The sequence below is a fragment of the Pelmatolapia mariae genome, linkage group LG22 (assembly GCF_036321145.2).
Source record: "Pelmatolapia mariae isolate MD_Pm_ZW linkage group LG22, Pm_UMD_F_2, whole genome shotgun sequence".
Taxonomy (NCBI): Eukaryota; Metazoa; Chordata; class Actinopteri; order Cichliformes; family Cichlidae; genus Pelmatolapia; species Pelmatolapia mariae.
The window spans coordinates 16454091-16477422 of record NC_086245.2 but is presented as its reverse complement, the minus strand read 5'-3'; the positions used below and the strand labels follow the sequence as shown (position 1 = coordinate 16477422).

General features: G+C 42.9%; 1 protein-coding gene across 1 annotated transcript in view; it reads right to left on the bottom strand.

The window, feature by feature from the left end:
* The window catches only part of LOC135932973 (teashirt homolog 1-like), a 30791-nt gene extending 9090 nt beyond the window's left edge, over positions 1-21701 (bottom strand). The window contains exons 1-2 of the mRNA XM_065470774.1: positions 21168-21701; positions 20390-20998 (exon numbers count right to left, since the gene is read on the bottom strand). Of these exons, the coding sequence (XP_065326846.1) occupies positions 20390-20429 (40 nt within the window). The 5' untranslated portion in view covers positions 20430-20998; positions 21168-21701. The remainder of the gene's footprint in view (positions 1-20389; positions 20999-21167) is intronic.
* Positions 21702-23332: the final 1631 nt, after the last annotated feature.

Sequence of the window (23332 nt, the reverse complement as noted above, 5' to 3'; positions counted from 1 at the left end):
CCTAACCCACATAGAATAGTCCACCATATGGCACAATAGCTCGGGGGCTTCTAATAGCTCATGTGTTGTACAAATCCACCTTCTCAGCTTCCACAGTTCTGCTGGTTGGGGAAAACAAAGCAACCCATCCGGTCTGCTCTTCACGCTGATGGCCGTATGGGCAAACGGCAATTGTTGTTGTTGTCAGCCACAGCAATATCAGATGAGCTACAGTCCTAAAAAAATAAATGAACACTTCTGGCTTGGCTTTCACATGTCTCAAAAGATTTAAGCCTGAATGGATGCTTTCAAAAATGATGCCCCGCGTATTTTTCTTGGCTACTAACTTTCCCAAAAAAGGTAATAACTAAATTAAATCAGTGCTTGGTTTTCAGGGTATGCTGAACCCAGGATCTCAAAGAACTTGCCACTTTGCTTCTGTAGATACAGGTGAGCTCCACATCTTCTGTTTCTCTTAATGTAATCTGAGACCAACACAGTGATGTTGAGATCAGCTTCTACAGGGGCCAGACCATCTGCTGCAGGTGTCTGTGCTCTTCTTGCAGTTATGGATGTTTTGGGGGGGTCGCCACTTCTGCAGCATGACTAGTTGACTGATAAGACGCCTCGCTGACCCTGCATGATGAACCTAAACCCTTTCCAAACAGTTTGCAGTTACTCACGATGCTAAAAGCCTTTTTAAATCGCAGCCAGTGCCTTTTAATTAGTTTTACTCATATGACATAATGGATCAGTGATGGATTAAAAGAAAAAAAAGAAAAGAAACAAATGTGAAGAACAACATTGCCAGTTTTCTTGAATTTCTACACCCGTCTTTGTTTTCATTTTGTACTCCTTATTTGTTCAGCTCTTCCGAGAGCCAGTTTTTTGACGCACCGCGACACCGACTGTGGTCTATAAATCACCTTTTCCTCGGACTGTCAGTGCCTGCTTGTTCTAAGAGGAAACAACAGCCATTAGATCATTGCCGCCACAGATTAAAGCCCTCTGTGCTCAAGTTTTCTGCCAACCCCCTCCCTCCAAACCCTACACACACCTAACCATCGAACATTGCTCCGGTGCTACATACACATTTCGAACCATCTGGTTTGTTTTCAGGCAAAGTACGGATAAAGCATTACTAATGCTAATTAAAGATGATGTGAGTGAGATTTACTCCACGTATGCCAAGAACTGTTTTAATGTAGGCTGTATCAGACAGATGCCGTTTGCTAAACAGACTCTTTTTGAGAAAACATTATCAATTCCTCTACCGTTTTTTTCCCCTCTGCCATTTTTATTCTCTTCACATAAACAAGCTTCATTTTAAATTGTAACCTCGTGAAAATGAAAATACCTGTATTGTCTTAATCTTCTGTTGCAGTGCACACCTCTGGGGAACGCGCAATTCTTTAATCTCCTGCAGTTGTTCAATTTTTGTTTAATCGGGGGTGGCCGCTGCTTTGACAAAGAGGTGTTCTCTTTAAATCTAAAACGAAGGAATGAAGCACAAAACCAACAGGCTCGTGAAATAACAGAGCTTCGTCTTTTCCTCATAGATGCCGTCTTTTGAATTCACCTGCATTGCCCCTGACAGCAAAGCTTCCCCCGACTAAACAACAGCTGCTACCATTGCCTAGCAACAACCAGTTGATGGATGACCCCAAAGATGGATAATTACCATAAATCACTATGGTTGTGTGGAGAACAGAGGCAGAAAATCATTGCAGGAAAAAAACAGGATGAAACACAGTTTAAAGTAGTGTGCCCAGTGTTTAGGTTAACTCTCCTAAATTTGTCAAACAAGGTTGTTGATGAGCTCTTCTGCGGGCAAGAACTGGTTGGCGACTGGGAAGTTTCACCAAATCAGAGGCAGCACTGGCTCCGGTGTGCTTCTTGAAAGTTTTTTTTTTTTTTTTTGACAGAGAATATATGAATAAGGGCTGTAAAATGAACCCTGACGATATGACTCACGGGACAAAACCTGTCCTGAAAGAGCGCTGACAAACAAAGTGGGCTGAGGAAGGAAGAAAGGAAACAGCGGACAAAGAATGATAGCAACGACGAGTTTAAGTGCAACAATGAAGATGTAGGGGAGCTCAAGGAGAAGAAGCAAGAGGAGGAAGTCTTTATTTATGTATTCTGTATATCTGAGTGTGTGCAAGTGACAGAGGTAGACAGTGAGGCACAGGGAGAGGGAGAAAAACAGCTAGAATTAAAAAAAGAAGAAGAAAGAAACCAAAAGGGCACAGGGCCAAAACAGGGTCACCACCTAACCAGTTTGGTCTAGCTGAGTCCGGTTGCACAATATGCCATCAATCAACCTTCGCTGTGCTGTCAGCCCTCCCCTCAATTTACAGAGGCCATCCACTTTGTACACTGCTAAGAAACAAAACACGAAGAAGGAACAGAAACACAGAGGAAAAAAAATGCACACACACTTCTATGAATCTGATCTTTCAGTCTCTGCAGAGAATAAAGGAGAAGAAGCACCCTAATGGCTCAGTAACACAAAAACATGTTCTCAAAGATATGTGGGGAAGCGACAAACCTGCAGGGGTAGCTGGTGATTTAATTTAGCCAATAAGCTAACCTTATACAGGTAGCACACTGCTAACATGCTAGCACTTATTTCACAATTACTCTAGCCTCTGTACTGGGCTACTTTACTGCATCCCTTGCATTTTATTCGCTAAAATGTTCGCAATTTCATTAAAACAAGACACTCTTGCTCAAGAGACAAAATGCCCAAGCAGTTTATTTGAAATATAAAGTATCTGTACCATTGACTGGTGTCTAACAGTGCATTCATTTACTCTTTGGATGGTTCTGAGTTGGGATGTTATGGATTCAAGAAAGAAGATCAACACATAAAAGCTATAATAGGTACATGATAAACAAACATATTTTGTATAATCTATGTAAAGGTGCGTGAACAGCAGTAAAGGGGCTAAGCTAAGGCCGGTAGATTAGGATTGATTAGAAATTAAATGTTAGCAAAAGAACGCACGTGCTGTATGTGAATAATCTAAAGCTTGTAATTTATAAGTGAGATCCCAGCAAGTCATGCACCAAATTTTTATTTGTTTTACTACATGAATTAACAGAGAATTCACATGAAATTTCCCAATTGGGAACTTTTTAGCATTATTTGAATGCCAAATAGAGGCATTCAAATAATGATTGGTCAGTGACTTCTCAGCCAGGACCGGTGATAACCTTTCATATGTCCGATTATGAGCTGGTCTGATTCATGCATGCTCAACCGTTTGACATTGGTTTTGTTCTATAAATGTGTTGCACCTGCTTTTGTTTGATAAGGTGAAATCTGTCAGATAAAGGTGGCGCACAGAGACTAATTTTCAGTTAATCGTATGTACCTCTTTCCAGCAGCAGAGCACTTTTTTTTCCAGTTTCCCTAACAGATCCTGCACCTTACTGTAGTTTAGGGCGATTTGTAAAGTTTATTAATTTAGTTGATTTTTGATTGTGTATGCTGTTTATATCCGAGAAAGAAAATCTAGTCAATAATCAATAATGGCAATTCAGAAAAAATAGAATCTGTGCATCTCTAAAATTCTCATTGTGTTTGATGCATAAAGTAAAATTGGACACAGAAATAGTAGGAAGCAAACCCCCCTAATTGTGACCAATATATTGAAAATAACTCAATTTGTCTTTTATAGTGCTGTGTGAGCTGAGCTTGAAACTTTTTAAAAGTCTAGTAAAAGACAGTGAGGTGACTCACACAGATTTTATTTTGTCTGCCTGCATCACAATATTTCATCAGCTCTTTTCTGCCCTTGTCTACGTCTCTGCAACACACTCAGAACACAATAATGCAGAGGGCTTTGTAAGAACCAGACCTCAGAGACCTGACTTACATATCCCTTCCCAACATGCACACAGACAGACAAAGAAATTATAACTTTAAAAACCCCCTAAAGTCACTTTAGGGAATTTAATTAGGACGGCAAACCCTCAGGGCAGGAGGCTGCTCAGGACAGCCAAATGTCCCCAAACATTTTAGTGCTTTTAACTGCATGTGTCACCAGGGAAATTCCAGCAATTGTGCACCATCAAAACCGTTATCCTTTATGCATCGCCACATTTTTTTCTTCGTTCTGTCTGCTCGAGTGACGGGTTAGTGCTGAAGTCTGGCGCTCCATTAAACAAAGTTCCACTGTTTCATTTCAACACTAGTTTAGGACTTAAGCATGATGAATAGCATAGACGCGTAACAAAAAATATATAACAAAAGAAAAAGCTGAAGCACACAGCAGTTTACAGGGTGTATGTGTGGACTCCCCCCACTTCCTGATGACCATAGCAATAAAGCGACAAAAGACAAAATGATATTTGGGGGGGGGGCATTAGGGGTAGAGAAAGGGTCCCTGGAGAAAGTCAGTAAATTATGTAGTGGGCTTTCAAAGTGGACTAGTATTAGTAGCCATCTCACCCTAATTGTGCCTGTGCGAGTATGCATGCATGCCCGTGTGTGTGTGTCTGTGTGTGTGTGTACAATGGTTATGAACGGCTTCACAGTCAGAGAGAGAGAGAAGCAGGAAGAGAGGAAGCAATCCTTCAACAGAGCACAATATCAGACTGCGGACAGACAACGAACGGCTGGAAGGTTCTGGAAACGAGAGAAAAGCCTGCCTCCCTCGCATTTCAGCTCCCAGCGCCGCCTCCCAAAGTGCCCTCCATCTAACACTAACACACTCATACACACACACATAAATGGCACCATAACTCTATATCCGCAATCAATCTCCGCTATGAAGACGCATCCATCTTCAGTAATGTTAATGGGAGGGTTTTGGGGGTTGGAGGGGGTGGAGGACAGGGGTAAAACAGAGGGTATGTGACTGCAGAGCTTACCTCAGAGCAGCGTGAGGTAATATGGCCTGTGTGTGTGTGTGTGTGTGTAATAGAGACAGGGCAAATGAAAAAAAAGTGAGAAAAGAGCTGTGCATTTGCGCATAGTGTATTTGTCTGCGTGTCAGGAGGTCAGGTGTGTGCGTCAGTATGTGTGGGAGAGTGACTGATGGCTGTCAGCTTGCATCTGGCAGAGAAAATAAATTAGGCTTATGAAGACAAATGAACAGGCTATGGAAAGAGTAAAAGGAGGTGGAGGGGGGATCAGGACAGATAGAGAGAGAGAGAGGGAAGGGGAAAGGGAAGGAGTGGAGAGGGAGACATAATGAAGGAGAAAAAATGGGTTATTGTGCGTATGCGGTGGCACAGATATGAAAGGAAGGAGATGAAGCTGCATTGCCAGCTAAGAGACTTCCTTTCGGCAGCCAATGAGCGTTCATTAAGAAGAACGGGTCTGCTGCTGGCAACAGGAGAAGCTTTGGCTGGGGCTTCTTTGGCTGTGAGGAAAACATATATGTGGGTGTATGTGTGGGTATGTGTGTTTGTACATTCGCTTCCAAACACGCTATAAAATATAGATTTTTTCCCCCCTCTTTTACTTGTGTTTTCAAAGTCTTGTCGTTCTTTAAACACGACCAAACAATGTGTTTAAAATCCACAAAGCAGCTTGAGTATAATATGCGATCAGTGGGTTTGCATCTGAGCTGGAAGTGCCTCTCACTGTGCGTTTCCTCCGCTTGCGTGTTGGTGTCAGCATGCATCCATGTGTGTTCTATCTCCGTAGATTTGTCAGTGTCTACCCCGTGACACACTCCCCTCGTTGCGAGTGGAGGAGAGCTCTTGGGGGGGCTTTGTCATGAGGCGGTCTGTTCTTTTCCTGAGGTCTGGCGCCCCTCGTTTGATAAATGACACATGTCATTCTGTCAGCCCCTGCCATCCGGGCTGGGAGGCCCCAAGCTGATGTATGGCCGCCTAGGCTAAAGGAAATCAGAGTGTTTTGGCAGCACCCTGAGAACACGGCCTCTTATACTGAGTCTACTTTTGTGTCTGTGCGAGTGTGTTTATGTGTGTTTGTGCCTGTCTGTCTGTGATACTGAAAGCATGTTTAATTGTATGTGTGTGTGCGCGCGCCTAATAGTGAGTGTCTGTGTGTGTGTGCATGCTCTCAACCTGTCAGGAGGACGGGTAGAAGGAGACAAATCATCGGCATGGCCGCCCCAGCTGTTCCCCAAATTTGGTGTGAGGAGGAGAGCGAGGGGAGAGGGGGAAAAAAAATCCTGCCATTTGAGTTTTAAACGGCTGATGCTTCCCAGAAACGGGAATGAGTGAGAGGACAAGTGGAGCTAAGCGCACGTACACACACACGCCCAACACACAAACTGAATCAAAACTCAAGCCGGTCCCAGCAGGAAGCGGCAGACAGTCAAGAGAGGCTTCTGGTGCAAACAAACATGCCCATATACACACATATAAACACACGAAGACAAACTTTGCACAAGGCATTTGCGACTGTCGGGCAAGCAAAAAATCGGAATTTCACTCCAGTTCTCGGTTTTTAATGTAAAGCATCCTTAAGTTTCACTGTAATTCCCCGTCCGTCTAGATTTTATCCTCAAAATGTCTTCGGATCCAGAGATAATCTTCGAAACTACGCACTAGGCGGTCACACAGGCACGCAAACATTTCCCTGGAGGAGGAGGAGGAGGACGGTCCCACCTGGAGGTTGTGAACTCTGTATGACCCTGTTTGATAGGGTGCGGGCCAAACTCTGTCCTCCCCCTCTCTCCCACAGAAAAGAAGCGGGAGGAGAAGAAGAAGGAGAAGAGAAAAAAAAAACTGCGTCATTAAGCAGTGAGTGATGAGTGGCAGCCATGGGTGACATCCTCCCCTCTTTCTCTCCCCTCCACTACCCAACTGCTTTCACTGTCTCTCCGTCTCTGTTTTTTCTTCTTCATTGCCTTGATACTTTTCTCTCTCGCTTTATTCACCTCTCTCCATCCCTCAACCCCTCAAGTCATTTCTCTTTCACTCCTCTGTTGCTTTGCCTCCTCTTTTTCCACTCCCTCATATCCCTCCCCCCTCTTTCCTCTCTGGTTCTTTTTTGTCTACTGTCAGTCTCCTTTTCTCCTCTTTTTTTCACCCCTTTATGCCCCTCCTGCTATTGCTTCTTTTTCTGTCCCCCCTCCCTTTCCCCTCACACACACACACAGACACACAAGCACATGCACAATAGTGCCTCGCTCTGTCCTGTCTAGCTCTCTGGCCATGGTCTTGTAGACACTCAGCTCCTCCATACATAATAGATCCCAAATATCCAGAGGAGGGGTGCACATCTCCACCCGCTCAGGATTGTGCCATCAGAAGTGCTTCAACAGTAGGTCTACTGTGTGCCATTGCAAAGCTAATGCTATCTTTTTAAAGCACAGTTTAAAGCATGAATACAAATATCGTTTTAAACTAACTTCTCCAAAGACAGGCTTCCCTCTCAAAGTGAAAGTTTAGACATATGATAACCAGCACGAGCGTCACGTCACGCTCCTGCAACTGCTGTGATGTTTTAACAGTAGATTTCGCTCCGAAATAGACATGGACACGTGCTACTTCGACATGACTTGCACCTTTTTATTTTGTTTTTATGAAATCAGCAGAGACTGGTGTGTTGCTCAGTAAAAGGCTGAGCTCACTGAAGCTCAGTGAAAATGGGTTTCACAAATGCACTATTTTCTCTTTAAAAAAAAAAAGGGGGGGGGGGGGGGGGGAGTCAGTATCCAAGTACAAATCTCCTTAACTGAAATTCAGTGGTTTCCCCAACAGCCAGCTAATCACGTCTGTCTGTCTGGCTGGCTGGCTGACTATATAAATACTGAGGGGAGGGGAGAGTCTAACGAGGTAACGGGGTAATTGACTGACCTTGATGTACGTGATGTTAATCAGCTCAGGCCATTCTGCTCCATGATCCTGTTTAGTTTGAGGAAGTTTAATTAAACATCCCGGACACGCACAGTACCGCACTCTACTAAGAAGAGATGTTTCTATTCTCTCGACTGGCACAAAAAAAAGGATCTAATGTTTAAGTTTTACACCAACTGCACTGTGGTCATTTCACCTTTGCAGTCTTGAGAAACTTATTTCAGACTCATACAACCAAAAGAAGCACACATTTGCTCCAGCATTGCTGTTTTTAGTGTTTTCATGCAGTGATAAGAGATTTTTCCTTTTTGGACTTGGAAAGGACATTTTTACACCGATTGACAAAGAAACTAGAGGCCAAATTAATCAATACTGAAAATCTGAGTGTGCAGCGTACTGAATCCAAATTTTCCATTTCTCAACCCAAATTCAATTTAGCTTCTAGTATTAGATTTACAATGTGCTACATTTTCAGCAATCAAGTATTCTGGCTTGTGAAGTATATTTTAGCTGATGGCTGCTGTCCACTCAGATGTCTTATTGTTGGGACTTTGATCCCAGTTAATACGACGGTGTTTTCTTACAGCGCTCGGTCTATTTTCAGCTCAGTTCAGAAAAAAATGGAAGGTGCAAAATATGAGGAATGGAGTGATAGACTTAGAAGATGGAGAGGAAAAAAGTGTGTCACATTTACCTAGAAATGACTCACACTCACAGACACTATAAAACTGGGAATGTGGCCATTCTTGGACTTTTGGATTCGAGCGCCAAAAATACTGTAATTATTCAGGAAGATGACAGCTATAGTACACAGACCTTCACAAAGGTGAAACAGCAGGCAGCAGCCAAATCATATGTTAAGAATTTGATTCTGTTAAATCAAATTGACTTAGATAGATATCAATTAAAAGGCAAAGAACAAACTTTAAATTGCCATGTGGCAAACATATTACACTTGTGTAAGCAGCTACTACGTCCAAAAAGGCTAAATATGCTTTTATGAAAAGTTGAAATACTCAGGAAAAATCCCAGATAAATTTATTATATTACCAAATTCCAGCTAATAAAAAACTTGCAGTCAGTTACAAGCTGAATAATGTGCAGACATCCAGGAGTTTTGAGTTTGCACCCAGGCTTATGGATATTAGCTAAAATGTTATGTTATGCATGTTCAAACATTAAGTTAGCCCCCCTCTTTACTCACAGGTAACTTTGTAACACATCAGTTATGAATGAATTTACAACACACACACACAGCTAACCAGATGTGTTACTCCAGGGTAAAAAAAAAAAAAAAAAAAAAAAAAAAAAAAGTTAGTCGCGACATCGTTCCAGCCTGAAAATTCTGAAGAGTTAGTCCAAATGTGTCTGAGGGGACATTTTGTGGTTGAGAGAAAGACTTTGACTTATTTTAAAAACTGGGAACAAAACTAACCTTACTTATAATTCAGTCTGTGTGCCTGCAACAAATGCACTAGCAAATAAACACGCAATATTTATTTACATAACACAATTTACAGGTTAATGTCAGAAAGAGCTTTACAGAAGGAATACACAGCATGTAACAGTGAAAGCAAAAATAACAGCAACGATATTAAAATAAGAGTAAAATCAGAGTCATGCAAAAATTTAAGAGGCAAAAAAAAAAAAAAAAAATTAATTGAAACTTTTGTTGATGGAATCCAGTAGTCTCTGTTATTTTTTATTTTCTCATAAAATTCACAGTTTTTATATTTATGCACTTGTGGTGTGAGATTTATTTATTCCCCAGTCAAGAAAATATATATTTATATATATATATTTAAAAAAACCAACAAAATGGGATAAAGGGGAAGTCAGCCTGGTGTATCTGATAAAAAAATGGAAACATCTTCCCATAACATTCAATAAAGTAACATTATATAATCCTCATGTTCGGCGCCTCGGGTTAGTACTTCATAAATAAGTTAGGTCATCTTTCAGAAGCGACTCCAGCAGACAGCACGTCGGTCATTTTTCTGTGTTTATGCCAAAGTTCAGTGTCGGTGCAGACGCACCACACAAGCGTTGTTCAATGTCAACATGTTCTCTGGCTTGTTACTCTGACATAGAGGCAAGTCCTGTCATCGTGCACCATTGTGACGAGGGAGACGAGAGGCAGATGGACCAGAGACAGACAGGTAAACAGGTCAACGCTGGGATCATCGCTCGAGCAGGCTCACGCGCGGAGACGGGTGATCAGAAACAGATGCTCGGGTGGACATCCAGCCAGTGAGTTAGACAGACAGTCGGTCTGGCGCGTGAGGGAGTGACTGACGAAAGAGACACAGTGACACGGGAGGCTGTGCGAGAGGCCTCCCGCTGTTCTTTTTGAGACAGACGACTTAGAGGGACAGCTTATACCCCCTGCGACTGTCACTGTCTGAGACAGCACAGCGGCTCTGGGAAGATTTGGGAGGAATTTTCTGGAGGTAACATGTGGTGTTGTTGAATCGACCGGGACACTGAAACATTATATCCCCTTTCAACTGCCCGTCAAGTGTTGCGCTGAAGCTGATGACTGTTAAGCGATTACTCTGCATGACCCCAAGCAATTTGTGGTCACCGGGATCCTTTTAAATGAAAGGAGCAGATAAAAAAGAATTGTACCAAACCAACAAAATACGCTTTGATTTTTTTTCCCTTCTTCCCTGAACAACATGCTTTATGGAAAGACTGTCTGCTTAATAGGAACTGCTCTTGGAAAATATGTGATAGTCATGTGTTTAGACTTCAAAGAACATGACACAAGTCTTTACTGCCCTGTGACTTTTGGATTTTTGTAACTCACAAGTGTGACTGCAGGATGTTGCTGAAATTAGAATATTGAGAAGAAGACGTATAAAAAAAAACCCAGACTCTTGAAATATGAGAACAAGGCCAGCGGGCCTGAAAGAGGAAAGTATTACACTCTCCTTTTCAGATGTCGAGTTCATGTTCTTGTAACCAGTTCACTGACTCTTGAGCATCCGGTGAGAGAGAGCGATAGATGAGGGCGAGAGACAGGGAGGAAGATGAAAGAAAATATGAGCGGGGTAGAGGAGAATTGAGTCAGTAAGATAGAGATTGATGACAGATAGGAAGATGAGAAAAGGCTTATAGGGAGAGAGAGAAGAGGGCCAGTAACCCCCCCCCCCCTTCCTTCCAAAAAAAACAAAAAGTCCCACACAGCAGATAGACGGAAAGACGGAGGGAGTAGCTGAGATAAAGATGAAGAGGTAAAGGGGAGGAAAGAGGGATGGCAGTGACACCACACAAGGCTGACCTTCCCCAGCGCCCGCTCTCAAGGACAAAGTGTCATCTGTTAACTGTATCCTTACCCAGATGGCTTATCTGCAGTAAACTAGTGTCCAAAAAAAAAATCATATTCATTGCTTCTCAACCCACGTTATCAGTTACATAAACTCTCCTTGGGGGGATAGAAATTTCCGCCCCCTGACTGTTGTCCACTTGCACTGGCTGCTGCTTGGACATGCTGAGGCCAGCGTTTATCAACTGCTATAAAAACAAGTAACCTGCCTTCTGGTGATATACAGCACTGGGTCTTGCCAGCTTTACTCTACCTGACAGAGGAAACGAGAAACCTAACCACAAGCTTGTGCGCATATGTTTATTTGATGTAGTGATTTTTACAGGGGGGTCTGATTATGCTCCCACTCCTGACCAATCTTCTGCCGGCCTTTATTGTTCGCTTTGAAGAACTGATTCCACTACGCTTTGCAGCTGTGGTTGCATTTTCGCTTTACAGACTCACATGGAGTTTTCTTTGCCTTTCCTGGAATGGCTAACACCTTGAAACATACTGATATAGCCGGTGCTAACAGCACCCTCTGATGCAGCAGCACACTGCCGTGTGGCAAAGTTAAACAGCGAGATGGAAATATAACTCCCCATTATTATTTTGTTGGCTTCAAATGTCTGTAAATACCACAATGCATTTACTTTACAGTGATATTTCAAAGAGAGGAGGCACAAGTGCTCCCACTGTGCTGGAGCAGGATATGTTTAGTATTTTTACTACACCCTGGGGTATCTGAGAACAAAGCAGTTTTCTATCATTCTCATATTAGGACTCTTGAAATACTTTTAGACTAAAAAAAAAGCTACACCAGAGAGAAAGTCATTTATGAAAAGAACAGTGAATTACGTTTGAAGTAAGGTTTTATTCATGTGCTTTCTTTCCAAACTGAGCTAGAATGATGGAAAAGCCATGCAGCCAACTTCATGCAACTATTGCAAAGGCAGGACTGCCACTTGCATTACGCTAATAAATTGATATATTTTGTTATTTCCAACTGAATGTTGCTTTTGAACCTTCTCATGTCCCAGAACTCTCTTTAGTTAGTAAATGTCCATCTGAGGTTCAGTCTTTTCTGTGTTTTTTAGCTTCTGCTTATTGTCCCTGTCCTTTTTCACCTCCGTCGCTTCCCTGCCAAAGAGACTCTTTTTCCTGTTTTAGCTGTAGAGTCAAGCCCCCAAGTTGTTTCATATGCAGTGAAAGACATCGAGACTGACGAGCAACCAACCAAAGTGCCGATGGTGTCATCGCTCTATCAGCCATAAACCAAAAACAAAACCGTGCTTATTGCCCATCTATATAAAGGCAACACAAGCACAGTTATATTGACCTGCTAAATGTCTTGAAATACGTGAAAGGATTAAAAGCATTCGTTTGTCTATTTTATTCTTAAACGCGTACTTGCCTCTAAGGTTAAAATGCATCTGCCTAACAGCAGCAGAGAACGCATATGTGCTGACGTGCATGTCTTGCAGTATAGTGGAGGCACATATAATCAGCAGCTAATAACAACACATTGGGAGTCGCTGCCCCAACATAAATCAATGGGCAAAATAATTGCTAATACACTGGGTATTGATTAGAGTGCCAGCCAATGCATTCATTTTCTGGGGCGACTGTGGCTAAGCGCTAACGCAGTGACAAGGGTAAAACGCTATTTCTCAAAAAGGCGCACAGACGGACAGCCGGGCAGGAAAAAAAATGACTACAGGGCCTCTGCAGTAATTCTTAATTGACACCTGTCAGAGCGATGGCAGCAGTCACAGCTGCTGCTGCAGGAGAGCGTCTCCCCAAGTCTTGTTCATCTGTCACTTTTAATACCTTTTCTTCAGACCCTCTGTTGTCTTCTTCCCCTCTCCCACCCGCCCCTCTTAAACCCAGATGTTCAAGGCTGGTTAACAGAAGCAACTCTACTTCAAGGCCACACAGCACAGCCGTCCGGTGGTCGCTCTGTCACCTAAACACTGTTGTTTTTTTGAATTTTGCGACTCAGACAAAGCCCTTATAGAAGCTAGCCTTGGCAGCCATATTGAAACTCTTCGGGACAGTTATTTTGAAGCATTACCTTTCATTTTATTGGTTACAGAGACATAAAACTGCCTGCATAGAATCACCAGGCAAATCTGACACATTTACCCCAAAACACCTTGTACTGTGCTATTGTCAAATTCTCTTATAAGATTTCTGGATCACATCAGTTTTTCACTCTTACCACAGCTGACTGAGTACTAAGAATAGTTTTCACTGCGGTCATGTATCTCCAGTTTTATCTCTCGCGTGATCGCCTAATTACAGCAACAGGCACCGCCATCGTGGCAATTTCCAGTATATCAAGGAGAGATGAAAGGAAAACGTTGTTGCAAAGCAATTTCCAAGATCGCCGTAGCAAAATGCAAAAGACGAATCAGATCTATAAAGCCTCGTCACTCCAGTGTGCCAGCAAGCATTATCAATCAATCACTGATGCAACATGCGTTCATGCTAAAGCAGTTCTGCTGTGAGCTAGAAAATATGAGGAAACAGAGAAACAGACACACAAAGCACACAAATCACAATGTGTATACTATAGTGGAGGCAGACAGGTGCTCCCCAGAGTACACACTGACCTCTGAGTGTACCCTGGACCTCCCATCGTCCTGTATTTAGTCATGACTGGCCATTTTTCTTTCAGCTTTTTTGTTTCGCATCCATTTTGCATCGTCTACGCTCGGCCTAATAATTCTTTTTGCCTGCTTCTTTAATTATCAGCGTTATCGGAGGTAGAGACAGAGTACAACTGAGTTTAGTGTTTGTGTAGAACAAAGTAAGTGCAGCTGGCCTCTCTCTGGGGGTTTGACAACCCACCAGTTCTTCAGTGCTTTGCTAAAGAGGCTGTGGTTATTTTCAGTTGGCCTCAGTTACATTTATTATTTATTATAAAGAACCGATTGTGTCAAATGAATAAATTAGGGAATGATTTTAATTTCAAAAAATGCCTTTTTTTTTTTTGTTCAAATAAAAATCCCCCCCCCCAAAAAAGTTGTTTTCAGTTGCTGGTGGTGGGTTTTCTTTCAGATACACGAGAGTTCACTGAATGTTCTGCATTGCTGATTGAATAAATGTACCAGAAGATGTAATCTTGAAATTATACTGACTATTTTCTGAGAGAAAATTAGTAACAGGGGAGAGAAATTAGTGGGCAATAAGAGCAATTCAAGTAAGTTGCAGCTCTTCTCCATAAATCCTGACTGTCACAGTGAAGAAGAGGTTTTGAACGGCCTGGAGATTTCTTGCGATGGTTTGAAAAAGCGGCTGTGAAGTCTCTGAACTGAAAGATGGCGGTGTCATCATTGTAATATTTAGCAGCCAATCATGTATAGACGGGATGGGATCGACACCCTGATAAACAAGAGAATCTTGGGTTAACTTGGTAAAAGGCTAGATTCATCTGGATACGTTTGATTTCCTAAACCAAACGACCAAAGGAAGAAAAATATTAATAGTCACACCTATTCTCTTGTGTGAAAGTCATATGTTTGATCTGTGCCTCCAGGACTCCCATCTTGCATCAGCTGTTTTTGGATTCACTGGTTGCTTCTGAGGATATACACAGACGTTATCTCTGCTTGTCCACTCACTCAGCTTTTTTCCTTTTTTCTCAGTTAGCAGGAAAACGCTTCCTTCATATGTATGCTTCACAATAATTAGCAACCGGTGCCCTAAAACCCCCTCGGGTCCAGTCATGTGAACGGTTTCATTCTTATTATTCCTCTTCCTAATGTTTTACATCCCCACTGTAAATTGTGGCTTTTTGTTTTGCAGCTGTTTTGAATCATAGCCAAGGTATCTCTACAAATCCAAAACAGGCGCCGAAACAACAAATAAGCGCAGGATGTATTTCGGCGAGGCAGAGGGGGTTTCATTCTTGTAAAGACGACCTTGTTTTCCTTTTATTTCTTTGTCACGGCTCCTCGTGTTTGCGCTTGAGCGAGAACCCAGGTTTTCCTGCTTCCTCTGAACCTCATTAAGCTCGGGGATAGTTTTACCTCGCGCCCGCGGCTCTGAATGCCTTTACGTCTTCACTCGGTTGGCGAGTCTAATTCCCACATATTTTCAATTCAACCCTCTTTTCCATAAGAGCAGTCATCGATCTTCATTTGTCACTTAACCTCCACGAAGATGAGGACAGAGAGCGGAGTTGTGTGAGTGTGGGTATTAGTGTGTGTCTTTGATTTCCTGAAGGCCTACTGAGTCTGACACCACATGCAAATGAAACTAGAGTGCGGGATAGCAAATATATCCACCGACTCCTTCAGTCAATGTCACCTGTTAATGACACTTTACCTACACTGCATTATCACAGGATCTGAATATTTTACACACACACACACACACACACACACACACACACACAAGGCTGAGCAAACTCCTCATCTTACCCAGTGATGCAGATTGGTTCACACACACACATTCACAGCAAGAAACACACTTTTCACTCCACATATGTTTTTTTTCCCCTCTCAGCACTGCTTCAAACCCTGACAAATGTCATTAAATCCATTATCAGAAGCATCCCGATAAAACTAACATAAGGTTCTAATAGTCATCATTTTGTGCTTGTTTCTCAGCTGACAGACGCCGCGAGCTAAATTCCTGCAGAGGAATACAATGCCAAGTAGCAACAACAAAATGTATTAACGCTGCTCGGCTAGGAACTTTGTTCCTGCTCTGTCAAACAAACCAAAAAGCTGTTAGCAGAAAGATCAGAGGGAAAGGCAGAGCATTAAGAAAATCTTCTCACACTCACGGAAAGCCGCATTCACATTAAACTATTAAAAGGCCTCTAACGCCTACCGCATGGCTACTTGAGTCGAGTTACCCACGATCAGAGCAACGGCTTCTTTGTCACCGGCGCCTTTTTGATTTGTCACGTGACGCTGCAGGCAAACTCGGAACCACCTCAGCTGTTGTTGAGTTTACACTTGAACAACTGAGGTGGGCACATGAGAAGTGGGTGATACCGAGTTGATTTTTATCAAGGCAGCTTGCAGACTTGACACCTTGCTGAATTTGTCAGCAGTAATCGGTGGACCTGTCACTGATCTGTCAGCTACCTGGATAATTAGGGACCACAGCTAACGATGCCGTCAAGGAGAAGGGAAGCCCCACCCCCCACCCCCCGAGTCATAATTAAGAGACTCCTTTTGAGGCAGAGATAGTGGCAGCATAGGGCAATCTATTTAGGAGAGAAGAAGGCAGCCGCTGATGTCAGTGAAGACGCTCACAGGGCTAGGCAATGTGTGTGCATCCTGGCTTGTTGTGGCTTCGGTGTAGCCGAATGCTGCACGGTGCTTTAATTAAACGTGTTGAGCTAAGCTACAAAGAAATCATTAAAATGTAGCAGTGAAGTTAGTTTACAGTGCACGTCGAATGATGCATATTTTAAAAAAGGAAAAGAAAAAAAAGAACAGCATCCACAGTCTGTGATTATAACCTGAGTGATTTATGTTTAGAGTGCTAAACTTCTAATTAGCTACACAGTCAAACCTATTCAGTTACCTTACAAATTTATCAGGAGAGCAGGAAAGGAAAACCAATTACTGTCTTCTGAAAGGGCCACGCAGCCATGTTTAACAGCGTAGCAGCATCTTTCTCTCTCATCGTGACCTGCACTAATTCTGTCAGCACAGGAACTGATCGCTCGGCTGTCAGAGGAGATGAGGATCAGGATCAAATATTTCGAAACTTGGGCTTTTAACAGCGAACAGGAACTGAAAACAGGGCACGCGTGAGTATATAGACATTTATGGAGCTGCATCCTGCTCAGCTCGCAGTGGATTGGTCACTTCACAGTGTGCTCCCTCTTCCTCTTTCTCTTTTACTTCAGCCAGTAAAAGTGAGCGTGGTGCGGGGTACGTAATCAAGACGATCCTTTCGTCCTTATTTTTTTTTCTTTTTTTGAAGCTAGACCTTTTTAAATCCCGAGGAATACATTTAACACGGTGCCACACTGTAATCACGCTCACGTGTTGAATGATTAGTTGACAGATTCATTACTTAGAGTGACAGTGTTTGATTTAAGATATCGCGGTTGGCAAACTAAAAGCAGGATGAGACATGCGGCAATACCATTAATTTTCAAGCAGCAATCAAACCTGTGACCTCTGCATCGAGGCAAATCTGGAGTTATGGCTTCTCTGTAAATGTTAAGTATCGCCTATCTGCTAATTAAACTAAACACTGGTTATCTTGGTCTAGTATACAGAACGTGCTGTCATTTTTGAAGACAACCTTGCTACTGAACAGTCTAAGAGGTCCTTTTCTTTAAAAAGTGGCACGAGCTTAAGTTAATGTCAGAGTCTGCAGCATTGATTGTGTGCTTTTAAACCTTTTATGGTTTAGCTAACCATCTCGACTCGACAAAATGTTCAAAAATACAAAGGAAAATGCGACCAAACGCCACAAACTGCTTGTTGTTTCGAGGCAAAACCCAAAGATGTTGGATTTCCTGTGATAAACAAGAGTCAAGATCCGGTCAGTGTTGGATATTTTTCTTGTTTGATAAGCAACTAAACTCGCTGGTGACGTTTAAATTGTTGGGTAATGGTTTCAGGCCCGACTTTAATTGCACTTAAATTAAAGCAACACTGGCACAATGGCAATACATGCACTCTTTGCAGCTGTTTTACCTTAAGCTAGCATGGGCAAAAGTCAGCAAACTGTTCGTATAAAGATTAAAAAAAAAAAAACCCACACAGGTTGCTCTTTTAGTGTGGTTTATTTTTACAAATCAGCCTCTCACCACACTTGTTTATTCTCATCCTTGATTATTGTTACTTCACATCGCTGCATTGTTTAGCTTCCATTAATTACTCGAGGAATGCATGTACATAGCTGCACTTTGGTGAAGGGAGACGGAAAAAAGAAAAGGGAAAAAGAAAGAAAGAATGAAAATGACGACAAATGACTGCAGCAAAAGTCTCTACTGCTCAAATTGCTCTGCACTGAACTCAACTGCCAAAACTAACAGATGCAGTAATGCGGTTCCAAATGAAAGAACACTGATGTATTGTCACTGGTCATAAACTAGATAGGGTACAGCGCCATTACAGGGTCTAAAATCATCACTGTGACTGATGAAACAGAGCCCATTTGAAATGGCATACAAAGAGCTATTGAAACCCTGTCTCCCGCTCTCTCTCTCTCTCTGAGGAGCATATGCAACATTTTGTTTCAGTGCAACTCCAAAGTGACAAATCTGGGTTGTGGAAATATCTGGTAATGCATTATAAAAATAGCCTGTGTTTATAGGTGTGTACACCGTTTTACTGAGGAAACAGTCTCACGCAGGCACACACACATCAGCGGAGGTGTTAAAAGTTTTTGGATTGACCGTATGTCAAGTACTGGAAATAATGTCGAGACAAAGCCTGCCAAGTTGGGATTGACCATTACTGCCTGTGATGTATGTGCCTGTCAGAAAAAGCAGACAATCAAATCAATATTCAAAAGCTGAGCAGGAATGGGGCCACTTCAGAGCTCAGCCAAATGACCAGAAGAGTCTGGAAAAAACAAAACATAAAAAAACCCAAGAGAAACTAAACCCCCATGTTTTCTGCTCTCCTATGGGGGGGGGGGGGGGGGGGGGTTTCGCTAGCAAAGCTGTGGCAGAGGTATATAAACCGCCACTATTCATTTTCACCATGCAGGCTTGTTCTTCAAACACATTTCTCTCTATCATCACTAAAGCCTCGCGTCAATTAGAAATTACAGCCCCACCGAGTTCAAAGTCTTCCCGTCACAACCTTGATTAAGTCTGCTTAACCTCACATTTCCACCGCCTGCTTAACATTCTACAGCTGTTTTATTCGGCTTTGGTCATTACTGCATGAACTTCAAAGGCTCCTCTTTCCCCCGTCATTTGGAAATGCATGTCAATCACAGGCGTCTCTCGCAGGGACATCAAATGGAATCAGGCAAACATGCGACTCTCTCGCAGAGCAGCTCACGTCTGGTCAACTTAATGACAACACGTAGGCCGGACTGTCAAAAGTCAGGCTGTTAAAGTGGAATTTACTTCACTGATCTTTCCCTTTTCTCAAATGAAAACAGGACTTTTGGCACTTCACAGTACACCTTCCTCTAAATCACATTAAGCTATGTTTATAGTGTGCGATTACAGTTTTCCATCTCATATTTAGGAAGCTAACAAACAGCCTCGCCAAAACTGGAAAAGTTAATTAGTAATTGTTAGTTTGATTATACTAAACTTGCATTTTTATACCACACTGAATCAATCAGATTCCTCTAATGACTTCCAGAACAACTTCTCCTCACTTTTCTATCCATGCTTAATATCAGATGCACTCAAGTTAAACAGCATTTCCTGTTTCTGCAGGATGAACACAGAGGTCAGGTCTGAAGTGACCATAAGAGTTCACCCTGTGATCTTGCTACGCCCCAGCACCCCTCCTCCCTTGTTCCCTCCCCCTTGGGGTATTAAACGCAAAGTATTTATCCCGCTTGAGAACTTTTCTTTCAATTTGTCTTTTCTTTGCTCCTCTGCGGGGGCCAAAAAGTTATCCTTTGAGGGAGTCCAGCTGCCGGGCGCATGCGTGTCTCTATGGTGAATGATTTACTGATGTTTATCAGGAATGAATAGATCAAAGGCAGTCGCATGACAGGCGATCAATCAAGCATCAAATCAAGGATGGCAATCCCAGAGCGGAACACAAGCTGAAAATACGCTACTTTCCCTTTCCCCCCCTCTTTCTTTCTTTTTCTTTTCTTTCTTGTTTTTTTCCTGACATTAACGCATCAAGCACGTAAGCCTGTAAAAATGAGATAAGATGAGCTTTTGTTTGGAGAACTTGGATGCTGGCAACCTAGTGGAGGATCAGATTTAAAGCTTGAAACTAAAGTGCAGCTCAGCGCATTTGCTTCTAACGGGAAAAGTTGGCACTGAATAATGGCTGCTTAAACTAAGGACACGCTACCGTTCCCAATAGAGATCGGAGATTACGCTCTAGGTTATTTAAATAAACTTTATTTTGGGTTGAGTGTTGAAAACTGCGCAGATTAAACTTCACATTTGTTTTGCTTCACTCTGAGCTACAATTCACCGATAAGCCACGGACGTCTGGTCTTTGAGCGCTTATATCGTGTCCTGCATCAGGCCTTTGGAGCTACTGCGTGAACTTGTCCGGGGTAGACACATCTGTGCTGATCCCTGGCTTTGTATCCTACCCGGGGAGGGAGCGAAGTGTGCGTGCTGGAGCCTTTCTGATGTGGGGGGTGGGAGTGTTCGGTTGCAGAGCCGGGGCTTACCTGCTGACCGCCGCGGTGCTTGCTGCTTTCTCCTCGGCATGCTGCTGCGAGACTTTCCGCTGGACTTTTCATGCAGAGATCAAAATAGCGGACGAGCTGGAGAGGAAACCGGCGCAAGGCGACGAAATCAGAGCCAGCAGCGGTTCATCGGGCTCTTCGGCTGGGGATGATGCTGAAGAAATGTTTCTGAGATTTATTTTGATCGTTGTTTTTATCGGGCTGTCCGGCGAGGAAAACGATGCGGATCGTTTAGAGAAGAAAAAAGAAAAAAGAAAGAAAATCAAAAGGAAAAAAAATGGGGGCTCGTCCTTTAACTTTTGCCAGAAGAACTCATCGCAGGCTGGCGTGCTGAAAACTAGCAGAAAGCTCCGTGCGGATCTCAGTCTGTCGGGCAGGGATTATATGGGAGAGCTGCCTGAAGCCCGTCGCCTCGTTTCCATCAAAAATACGTTCGCCCCGTTGGCTGGACAATTTCATCCCCCGTAAACAGCAAGAGTGAAGAAAACGGAGATCCGACTCGTGCGTATTAACTCACACTCCGCGGTGAAGATGAGTCCAAAACTGCGATCTCTCCCTCCGTCCAGGTGCCACAGCTCCGGTCTCCTCCAGCTACAGGAGGAAATCAGGAGGGGAGAAAAAAGGAGAGGAAAGAGTGACACGTTAGGCGGGCTGGGTGTATGTCAATCAGTCAAGTGTGAGCGTGTGGAAACCCCGCAGCAATCAACTCACATCCCATCTCCCTGAAAGCAACCACTGGATAAAGAAACAGGCTACTCACATACGCTTACCGCCCGACTGTCAACACGGACACTTGACGAATTTGTCACAAAGTCATCACAGAAAAAAAAGACAGAAAGAGGGAAAAAAGCGAGCAGATTCCGGGTCTCAGCTGTTATTATTCCCTGATTTTTATTTATTGTTATTATTTATTTTAAAAGCGCAAGGAGGAGCGTCCCCGGATATTTCTCCGCAGTGAAATGTGCGCACATTGGTGATGCGTGGTGCGTTCCGACAGCTCCCACTGATAGACAGACACATCCAGCTGCCTTTCCGGCCTCTCCTTTACTCCACCCCTCCACAAGCGTCACCCTGACAGTCAGAGCCCACCTGTCAATCTGCGGCTGTTAATTGTTCACTGGGACGGCTTTCATTTCAACGCCCTGCTGTCCCCAAGAAAGGTGCGTCCTGTTCCTGGACACACGAGGAGGCGATGTGCAACCTTTTTTCCAGACAATAGAAATGAGAGGTGCCTGGAAAAGTATGAAAAGTGTGTGTGTGTTTGTGTGTGTTTGTGTGAGAGAGATATTTGATGTAACAGTCACTGCTACACAATCTTACAGCCAAATAAAGTTTTAAGCGAAATGAGGACTCGGGGTACATCTTTTACCTACAGAAAATACATTTGTTGATTATTTTTTGAAGCACCAGGCAGATGTTATTGATCCTACATAATAAAAAAGATATTTGCCAGGAGAACAACTCATTCAGGCCAGGCTAACTGTTAGATTTGCAACTTCAAGCATCAAACACACAATAATTCAACTACAAGCAGCTTGGAATCTGGAGGTTTTTTTCTAATAATGGTTAAGAATATAAATTTCTTTCATAGTTTTACTTGGAGAACAGGAAAAAATAATGTTTGCACTTGAGTTTTCAGCTAGATAAGATGCTGCTGCAGCATTTCCTTTGTCAGTGGGTTTTTGGTCTCAAAGTTTTGCAAAAACAAAACCAAAAAATGTGGATATTTTTGGTGACCTCTTTAGGGGGACAAAGGAGGCTGAAGATCGATTCGTTACACCTTTTTAAAGTGGGGCTTCTGGTGAAGGGGAGGGGCTCTGAATCCGCAAGAGGCTCCATTAATAGCCTACACTCCATCCTAACTATTATCCACCATAAAGTGTTTATAAAGAGCACACAATCTCGGCTAGTGTTATTTCTAATGAGGCATCATGGTATAGCCGACTGATGCGGCAAGCGCCGAGGAGCACGGTGAAGGAGAGGAGGAAAAGTCTGAAATTTGCTTTACACTGAGCCCGATAGAGGGTGCGGTGATAATCACAGCATAACTTGGATGCCATGAAATCTGGCACAGACTGTGTGCGCTCCGTCTGCAGCCAGGCGTCGGACTTATTATTCATCCAGCTACACCGGCTTCAGTTCAGGCTGTAAAGCAGAGGGTTTGGACCGGATCAAGGAAGAAACTGGATTAAAAAAAAAACCCAAAACAAATCTCCCAGCCGTTCCACTCCCGCTTTGACTAATTCCGGGTGAGTTTCCTAATTTATCCTTTAGGTAATTTGGCGTTTTCACAGTGACCGGGTAGTAGGTATGGATCACGAACAGCAGAGAAGTTTTCTGCTTCTCGACTGACGAGTTTATTTTGGAGCAAGCCTCCTATCTGTCTGCAGAACTCCTAATCTGCGCAGGGAACACGTCTGAGGTGGCTTATTATATGGTAAAAGAAATACCAAGTACCGCCCCAACATCTGTCTGTCCCTGCCTGGCTGCTGATTGATGGAACAGACTTACGTCACTAATATTTCCATCTCAGAGTCTGCGGACAGACAGGAGAGCTGCGTCTCTCCATCTTATGGTGCTTTTCATATAAAGCTAACACAGCTGTGGAATATAAATACACACACACACACACAGACACATTTCTGTTTATTTAGACTCATTATTAGGTTTCATTTCCTACATTTTTGAACGTGAACACACATTTACTGGAAAACAAATGTAATGATTTAATATCTACTGTTTTGTAGTATATGTTATCCTCATTATAATAATTCTGATTGCTGCCATTAACTAACTAGTAAACATTTTACCTTTGCTTATTCTTATATATGTATATGCTACATTGCTGTGTTTTTTGATGAAGGTATTAATGCAGTAATACAGAACCAGAAAACAAACGTTTGGCTGTAACTGCATAGCCACCGC